The following is a 10,506-nucleotide window of genomic DNA, read 5'->3' as shown; positions in this document are numbered from 1 at the left end:
AGAACTATTTTTCCAATGTAACTGTTTTTGTTGGAATATGAGTATATTTACAACTCTTTCTTATTCGCCAGAGGATCCAAATTTGGTTGGTCTTGGAGATGAGATAGTCTTGACGAAGAGATTATCTGCAGACATGTTTCCATCTTCTCTTCAAAAGTAGTCGAAGTACATGAAATGTATATATCTAAAAACGTTTTTGTTATATTTTCATCTTAAAAATGAATTTATGGCACCAAGTAAGAATAGTGGAATAAAAATATCATAAATATAAGGAAACCACCTTATCATACGTGTGTAATGGTTAATCTCATTGATATTTAATCGATTTAGAAGAATACATATTTGGTAGCAAACCCCAATTTTAATTACTTATTTAGAGTTTATAGTTTTAAGAATATCTTATTTAATTGACCGAAAAAGTTATTTAATACAGTATAAAGAGTTATAATAATTGAAACAAATTTGAAAATTTTCATGATATAATATATATAACTAGATTTTTCTCATTTACTCTCATTCAGTTTTACTCGAGATTAAATAGATTTAATGAGAGTAACAATATTTCTTCATTTTTTTTTTCTTCTCACTTCTCACTTCTGACGTTTTATATTTTTCCCTTTTACTCTATGAATGACCAATCAAAGCTAAAGTTGCATTAGACTAATTTTTGGATTGAAAAATATCCCCTTGCATAATAATTATGGGGTTGCTGGCAAAATTCATAGTTCATTTGGAGATGCATATAAAACTTTACAAGAAAAGGATACAAATTGCAAAAAGACAATTAAAGAAGCACCACTTTCCGATACACCAGATCAATTGTAGGTAATTTCTTGATGCTATTAATTGTTATAAATCCATTGAAAGTATGGAGTTCATATTGTAACCTTACTAAATAATGTACATATAATTTCTAAAGAAAAACTTTTTTGGGCAAAATCTAAAGAAAAACAAGTTTCGTGAGTGACCAAATTTACTCAGGTTGCTTCCTAAACATCACATTAGAAACAATCTACTTCATCTCGCTTATTGATTATGTAACTTTCAATAAACAAATCTTTTGTTTTTACATAATCATGATGTAAAAACGAATTCATACATCTTGGAACAAAGAAATGAAAAACATAAGAAATATTTTCCGGTAGTTGTTGTTTTGCGAGTTGGTCTGCAACAGTGCTCCCTTCTCTGCCAATCCAGTGATATTGAACTTCTTCAAACTTAGAAGACCACCAAATCATCTCTCTTATCCAGTTATGAACATCAAAATGGAGCCTTTCCTTGGTAAGAATATCTATGATCTTTATTATCTCCTTCAAAGATTATCTTCTTGTAACCTTTAGACCAGCAAAACTGCATTGCAATAAGAAGAGCCTGTATTTCAGATTCCAGAGCACTATGTACTTTGTTTCCTTTTGCTTGTCCAGCTACAAGATAGTATCCATTAGAGTCTCTTATTATAACCCATCCAGCTGTACTTGGTGTGAAAGAATCCACATACGAACCATCTATGTTGCACTTTAGCCATCCATTCTGCGGAGGGGTCCATCTTTTCCTCACTGGTCTCATAATCACATTCCGATTTCGTTGTTTTCACCTTGGTGAAGCTGTTGCTGTGCTTCTTCCGGTTCTTTCCATTCCTTTGCATCTACACGAGCTTGTTTAGAACTATTTTTCCAATGTAACTGTTTTTGTTGGAATATGAGTATATTACAACTCTTTCTTATTCGCCAGAGGATCCAAATTTGGTTGGTCTTGGAGATGAGATAGTCTTGACGAAGAGATTATCTGCAGACATGTTTCCATCTTCTCTTCAAAAGTAGTAGAAGTACAAGTACTACTATATTACAAGATGAAATGTATATATCTAAAAACGTTTTTGTTATATTTTCATCTTAAAAATGAATTTATGGCACCAAGTAAGAATAGTGGAATAAAAATATCATAAATATAAGGAAACCACCTTATCATACGTGTGTAATGGTTAATGTCATTGATATCTAATCGATTTAGATGAACCCATATTTGGTAGCAAACCCCAATTTTAATTACTTATTTAGAGTTTATAGTTTTAAGAATATCTTATTTAATTGACCGAAAAAGTTATTTAATACAGTATAAAGAGTTATAATAATTGAAACAAATTTGAAAATTTTCATGATATAATATATATAACTAGATTTTTCTCATTTACTCTCATTCAGTTTTACTCGAGATTAAATAGATTTAATGAGAGTAACAATATTTCTTCATTTTTTTTATCTTCTCACTTCTCACTTCTGACGTTTTATATTTTTCCCTTTTACTCTATGAATGACCAATCAAAGCTAAAGTTGCATTAGACTAATTTTTGATTGAAAAATATCCCCTTGAATAATAATTATGGATTGTACTATTAGTTGGTGTTACAAGTCTCAAAGTACCAAGATTAAGAACAACAAAAATTCTTAATGGTAATTTAGAGTAGACAACCTATTTTAGTTTTATTTGCATAAAATATTAAAAAAATACCTAGAAACAAAAGAACATGGAATTGTAGATTTGTAATTCATGCGAGCAGAATAAAAATGAGAGAGATGGTTCACGGACATGTAGAAGACCAATTCTCTCGCCTTATTAGACAATAACTTAATTAAAATGATAAAATATATAAGGAAATAACCGATGATTGCATATAAATAAATATCTCCAATTTGGTTTGACGATCCTTGGCGGTTGGGTTTGTTGACTATGTTCGGCTCGTATCATTTGCAAGGCTGGTTGTGATAATTAGCTACATTGCCTAATCCACAGGCTTTGAAAAGCTTGATGAGATCAAGATATTTCTGAGGATTATTCGCTATTATACATGAACATTGTTTTGTCGCCGCTTGATCTCGCTTTGCACGAACGTTACAACAGTCCTTTTCCCAGTACTTTTTATCTCTAGGAATAAGGTTCATGCAGTAAGCAAGACTTTCAAAGCAAGTATCTGCCAACTTCTTACTCTTGATTGTAGCCGGGAATGATGACAAGAGTACGACGAAGACGATGCATATTAATTGAATGGTCTTCATTTTCTTTTGATCAATTAGTAGCTCTTTATGACAATTAATTAGCCTTGAGAAAGTTGAAACAATTTAGTTTTGGGAACATGTAAGTTTTGAGGTCTTTAAATATCAAACTGGGATGAGTAAAATGTGGATATATTGAAGGTGGGAATTACAAAGCAATCTTCAAAATAAAAGCATGACTTATTCCAAAGACCGATTCAATAGGAAGTGAATAAAAATAGAGTTTTTGATGAGTGATGAGTAGGTGTATCCTTTCGTATGAATAATAACTCAAGCTGTCTGAATCGTCAACATGGGAAGCTCTATGGAGACAGAAAGATCCGGTCCTTGGTTGAGTATAGGAGGATAAGCGAAGAACTCAACTTGAATTTTTAATGGTTACTATTGCAACATTTGATGATCAATTATTGTAAACTTTAAGACTTAACTATGGCAACTTTTAGTCTTCATATAAAGAGTTGTACGCATTAGCAAAATATAACATAAAAATGAAACAAAGAAACTCCAGAAAATTATAAAACATATTTCCAAAAATCACATATAAACACCAGAACATTTATTTATATTTCTTGTATCTTAATAATCTTACTTTAAAATTTTTATTAAATTTCATACTGAACAGCAATCCCATCTACTTATATTATGGGAATATTATTATGGTTGCTGGCAAAATTCATAGTTCATTTGGAGATGGATATAAAACTTTTACAAGAAAAGGATACAAATTGCAAAAAGACAATTAAAGAAGCACCACTTTCTGATACACCAGATCAATTGTAGGTAATTTCTTGATGTTATTAATTGTTATAAATCCATTGAAAGTGTGGAGTTCATATTGAAACCTTACTAAATAATGTACATATAATTTCTAAAGAAAACCTTTTTTGGGCAAAATCTAAAGAAAAACAAGTTTCGTGAGTGACCAAATTTACTCAGGTTGCTTCCTAAACATCACATTAGAAACAATCTACTTCATCTCGGTTATTGATTATGTAACTTTCAATAAACAAATCTTTTATTTTTACCTTATATTTCAGAGTTTGTTTATAACGACTTTATATATTACTTAACTTTGAGAGTATACATAATCATGATGTAAAACCGAATTCATACATCTTGGAACACAGAAATGAAAAACATAAGAAGTATTTTCCGGTAGTTGTTGTTTTGCGAGTTGGTCTGCAACAGTGTTCCCTTCTTGCCAATCCAGTGATATTGAACTTCTTCAAACTTAGAAGACCACCAAATCTAAGTTTGAAGAAGTTCAATATCACTGGATTGGCAGAGAAAGGAACACTGTTGCAGACCAACTCGCAAAACAACAACTACCAGAAAATACTTCTTATGTTTTTCATTTATGTGTTCCAAGATGTATGAATTCGTTTTTACATCATGATTATATATAAAGACCACCAGATCGAGACTCCATTTCAAAAACCGTATCGAACAAAAAACGCTCTCTAGGGAGAACTCAAGTGAAGACACCGCCGCTAGAATCCCTCGACGCCGGTGAGGCTTTTGCCGCCGGCGTCGGGTCCTCTGCTCCGTCAGCCACTCCTTATTGATCTCTGTTTCTTACATCGTTGTCTTCAGTCCTTGTGTCAGTGTTCTCATCGTCTCCACCAACACTGTCTCGCCGAACCTTCTCATCGCTACCGTCTTCCATGTTACTCTCTTGGTCGCCACCGCCTCTCCGTCACATCTCCTCATCACAGCCCAACCTCTCAAGGCAAACAGAAGCACCAGATCTACTCACTTCGTGTGTGGTCTCGTTGGGTCGGCTCATATTCTCGTACTCACTGAGTCTCCACTCGATACACGGCCTAAACCTCCTCTGTTTCGCCCCTTTCCCTCCCCGGTCATTGTAAAGGTCGCAAGACAAGTCCCCTCTCCGCCGAAACGTCTCGTCTCTCCACCAACTCCAAATCTCGAACCTTTGGACGAGAATCTTCACCGAGGGTTTCAATTCGACAGATCTTTTGATAGGAACAATCATATTGTTGTTGTGGGAGTACTCAGCTTAGGGTTTGTTGAGAGCTACGAGTTCCGCTACGGTAATAGTGGAACACAGTTTCTCAGCCTGTTCCCAGCTCTTGTCCCATCTTGGAATAGTGTCAAGAGCATCTATTCACCTCCGCCACGCCATCTCTCCCCTCCTACGCCTCACCTCTGTTTTGCATTCCCCTTCAACTACCGCAGTTCCTCCACCGCCAGATTCACTCCTCCATTGCGCTCATCATCGCCGTATCAACTCTTGGTCCCTAACCCCCACAAATCTCTTGATATGAGTTTTCAAAGTGTTACAATGGAATTGCGGTTTAGCTCAAGTCTCGATGAGAGCCATGGATCCCGAAACGGTAATATCGGAGTTCACCTTCTCAGCTGGATCTCAGTGCGCAGTCCCTCATGTTTGATCGTCAAGAGCATCGCCTCACATCAGCCGCGTCGCCTTGCCACTCCTATCCCCTCCGAGAGCCGCTGGTACACAACCGACACATGCTTTGGCTTGAACCAAAACCATTTAAGGAGCTTAAACGTGCTGGTTATTATATACTTGAGCCATCAATCCTCCTCCGAAGCATCATGTCTGTCCATGGTCCGCCGTCGCACCTCAGTGCAAAGGGTTCACCTAGCCCAAAGCCGTGATGTCGAACTAAAATCGCCATTATTCGTACATTCATCACAGGTCAGTAGAGTTAGCTTTAGCTCTGAATTTGTCACTGGCGCTATTCGGGTTCAAGGTCCAGCCTATTTGTTTGTCAGCTCCAAATCCAGGACCTTGTTACTCTTCGTTTCTGATGAGATTCACGTAGTCTCTTCGGGGAACATCGAGGTCGGAGTTAGAGCTGTTCATGCTCGTTCCACCTCCTTCCAAACTTGGCAGTTTGGTCTAATCAAATAAGGAAACCACCTTATCATACGTGTGTAATGGTTAATGTCATTGATATCTAATCGATTTAGATGAACCCATATTTGGTAGCAAACCCCAATTTTAATTACTTATTTAGAGTTTATAGTTTTAAGAATATCTTATTTAATTGACCGAAAAAGTTATTTAATACAGTATAAAGAGTTATAATAATTGAAACAAATTTGAAAATTTTCATGATATAATATATATAACTAGATTTTTCTCATTTACTCTTATTATTGTGTAAACAAAACAAATATAAATATACATTCAATTTTACTCGAGATTAAATAGATTTAATGAGAGTAACAATATTTCTTCATTTTTTTTATCTTCTCACTTCTCACTTCTGACGTTTTATATTTTTCCCTTTTACTCTATGAATGACCAATCAAAGCTAAAGTTGCATTAGACTAATTTTTGATTGAAAAATATCCCCTTGAATAATAATTATGGATTGTACTATTAGTTGGTGTTACAAGTCTCAAAGTACCAAGATTAAGAACAACAAAAATTCTTAATGGTAATTTAGAGTAGACAACCTATTTTAGTTTTATTTGCATAAAATATTAAAAAAATACCTAGAAACAAAAGAACATGGAATTGTAGATTTGTAATTCATGCGAGCAGAATAAAAATGAGAGAGATGGTTCACGGACATGTAGAAGACCAATTCTCTCGCCTTATTAGACAATAACTTAATTAAAATGATAAAATATATAAGGAAATAACCGATGATTGCATATAAATAAATATCTCCAATTTGGTTTGACGATCCTTGGCGGTTGGGTTTGTTGACTATGTTCGGCTCGTATCATTTGCAAGGCTGGTTGTGATAATTAGCTACATTGCCTAATCCACAGGCTTTGAAAAGCTTGATGAGATCAAGATATTTCTGAGGATTATTCGCTATTATACATGAACATTGTTTTGTCGCCGCTTGATCTCGCTTTGCACGAACGTTACAACAGTCCTTTTCCCAGTACTTTTTATCTCTAGGAATAAGGTTCATGCAGTAAGCAAGACTTTCAAAGCAAGTATCTGCCAACTTCTTACTCTTGATTGTAGCCGGGAATGATGACAAGAGTACGACGAAGACGATGCATATTAATTGAATGGTCTTCATTTTCTTTTGATCAATTAGTAGCTCTTATGATAATTAATTAGCCTTGAGAAAGTTGAAACAATTTAGTTTTGGGAACATGTAAGTTTTGAGGTCTTTAAATATCAAACTGGGATGAGTAAAATGTGGATATATTGAAGGTGGGAATTACAAAGCAATCTTCAAAATAAAAGCATGACTTATTCCAAAGACCGATTCAATAGGAAGTGAATAAAAATAGAGTTTTTGATGAGTGATGAGTAGGTGTATCCTTTCGTATGAATAATAACTCAAGCTGTCTGAATCGTTAACATGGGAAGCTCTATGGAGACAGAAAGATCCGGTCCTTGGTTGAGTATAGGAGGATAAGCGAAGAACTCAACTACTCAAGCTGTACAAAAGCTTAGTTCATAGTCAAGCTCTCATTGGTTTGGGATAATAATCAACGTGTACTCAACAATAATACATTATATATTTAGTACATTTCCTCTCTTAATACATTAAGAATGGTTGAAATTTCATATTACCTATTATATATATGTACTCGCACATGTATTAGTAGTTAGAATGTTAGCTTTCATTGAATTAATCCATACATTCTGACGACTCCTTTGTATCTCTGATGACGTTGATCGCTTATGATCTCTTAGTACAAAAAAAAAAAAAAAATCATCATGTTGCATATATATATACTGGTTGCAAAAATTGATACCAAACATCACAAGATTAACTAATACTGTTTACAAAATATTTCAACCCTATTAGATCCAAAATACCAATTAGTAAACAAAACATAAAAAAACCCTAGACTTATCATCTAGGCTATTCCTTCTCAGCTTTTGATATACTTCTCAACCTGCTAGATCACTACCGTTTATATATGTATAAAATAAAAACAATTATTAGAGTTTGTGTATTTATCGTCATATAGCTTTCAGTTTAATTCTCAACAGTTTATGTTTACATGTGGTCAATTCTCAACAATTTTCTTTTTCAATATGTATGAAACAAAATCTTTAAGGTAGCATCTAAACTTGTTTAAGGGTATTGCTATAATTAATGGTTTAGATAAAAACTTGCAACTATCTATATATCGCCTTGAATTTTTAATGGTTACTATTGCAACATTTGATGATCAATTATTGTAAACTTTAAAACTTAACTATGGCAACTTTTAGTCTTCATATAAAGAGTTGTACGCATTAGCAAAATATAACATAAAAGTGAAACAAAGAAACTCCAGAAAATTATAAAACATATTTCCAAAATCACATATAAATACCAGAACATTTATTTATATTTCTTGTATCTTAATAATCTTACTTTAAAATCTTTATTAAATTTCATACTGAACAGCAATCCCATCTACTTATATTATGGGAATATTATAATGGTTGCTGGCAAAATTCATAGTTCATTTGGAGATGCATCTAAAACTTTACAAGAAAAGGATACAAATTGCAAAAAGACAATTAAAGAAGCACCACTTTCCGATACACCAGACCAATTGTAGGTAATTTCTTGATGTTATTAATTGTTATAAATCCATTGAAAGTATGGAGTTCATATTGTAACCTTACTAAATAATGTACATATAATTTCTAAAGAAAAACTTTTTTGGGCAAAATCTAAAGAAAAACAAGTTTCGTGAGTGACCAAATTTACTCAGGTTGCTTCCTAAACATCACATTAGAAACAATCTACTTCATCTCGCTTATTGATTATGTAACTTTCAATAAACAAATCTTTTGTTTTTACATAATCATGATGTAAAAACGAATTCATACATCTTGGAACAAAGAAATGAAAAATATATGAAATATTTTCCGGTAGTTGTTGTTTTGCGAGTTGGTCTGCAACAATGCTCCCTTCTCTGCCAATCCAGTGATATTGAACTTCTTCAAACTTAGAAGACCACCAAATCATCTCTCTTATCCAGTTATGAACATCAAAATGGAGCCTTTCCTTGGTAAGAATATCTATGATCTTTATTATCTCCTTCAAAGATTATCTTCTTGTAACCTTTAGACCAGCAAAACTGCATTGCAATAAGAAGAGCCTGTATTTCAGATTCCAGAGTATATGTACTTTGTTTCCTTTTGCTTGTCCAGCTACAAGATAGTATCCATTAGAGTCTCTTATTATAACCCATCCAGCTGTACTTGGTGTGAAAGAATCCACATACGAACCATCTATGTTGCACTTTAGCCATCCATTCTGCGGAGGGGTCCATCTTTTCCTCACTGGTCTCATAATCACATTCCGATTTCGTTGTTTTCACCTTGGTGAAGCTGTTGCTGTGCTTCTTCCGGTTCTTTCCATTCCTTTGCATCTACACGAGCTTGTTTAGAACTATTTTTCCAATGTAACTGTTTTTGTTGGAATATGAGTATATTTACGACTCTTTCTTATTCGCCAGAGGATCCAAATTTGGTAGGTCTTGGAGATGAGATAGTCTTGACGAAGAGATTATCTGCAGACATGTTTCCATCTTCTCTTCAAAAGTAGTAGAAGTACAAGTACTACTATATTACAAGATGAAATGTATATATCTAAAAAAGTTTTTGTTATATTTTCATCTTAAAAATGAATTTATGGCACCAAGTAAGAATAATGGAATAAAAATGTCATAAATATAAGGAAACCACCTTATCATACGTGTGTAATGGTTAATCTCATTGATATTTAATCGATTTAGAAGAATACATATTTGGTAGCAAACCCCAATTTTACTTATTTTTAGTTTATAGATTTAAGAATATCTTATTTAATTTGACCAAAAAATTATTTAATACAGTATAAAGAGTTATAATAATTGAAACAAATTTGAAATTTTCATGATATAATATATATAACTAGATTTTTCTCATTTACTCTTATTATTGTGTAAACAAAACAAATATAAATATACATTCAATTTTACTCGAGATTAAATAGATTTAATGAGAGTAACAATATTTCTTCATTTTTTCTTCTGACGTTTTTATATTTCTCCCTTTTACTCTATGAATGACCAAGCCAAAGTTGCATTAGACTAATTTTTGGATTGAAAAATATCCCCTTGAATAATAATTATGGATTGTACTATTAGTTGGTGTTACAAGTCTCAAAGTACAAAGATTAAGAACAACAAAAATTCTTAATGGTAATTTAGAGTAGACAACCTATTTTAGTTTTATTTGCATAAAATATTAAAAAAATACCTAGAAACAAAAGAACATGGAATTGTAGATTTGTAATTCATGCGAGCAGAATAAAAATGAGAGAGATGGTTCACGGACATGTAGAAGACCAATTCTCTCGCCTTATTAGACAATAACTTAATTAAAATGATAAAATATATAAGGAAATAACCGATGATTGCATATAAATAAATATCTCCAATTTGGTTTGACGATCCTTGGCGGTTGGGTTTGTTGACTATGTTCGGCTCGTATCATTTG

At 33.2% G+C, this 10,506-nt stretch overlaps 1 protein-coding gene across 1 annotated transcript in view; it reads right to left on the bottom strand.

The window, feature by feature from the left end:
- Positions 1-9,318: 9,318 nt before the first annotated feature.
- Positions 9,319-10,506, bottom strand: part of LOC106344255 (protein transport protein SEC7-like) — a 1,702-nt gene continuing 514 nt past the window's right edge. Inside the window, exon 2 of the mRNA XM_013783664.1 lies at positions 9,319-9,432. Coding sequence (XP_013639118.1) covers positions 9,319-9,432 — 114 coding nt within the window. The remainder of the gene's footprint in view (positions 9,433-10,506) is intronic.

Source organism: Brassica oleracea, chromosome C5, assembly GCF_000695525.1.
Source record: "Brassica oleracea var. oleracea cultivar TO1000 chromosome C5, BOL, whole genome shotgun sequence".
NCBI lineage: Eukaryota > Viridiplantae > Streptophyta > Magnoliopsida > Brassicales > Brassicaceae > Brassica > Brassica oleracea.
Note: the sequence above shows the minus strand (reverse complement) of the source record. Positions and strands in the feature narration are given on the sequence as shown.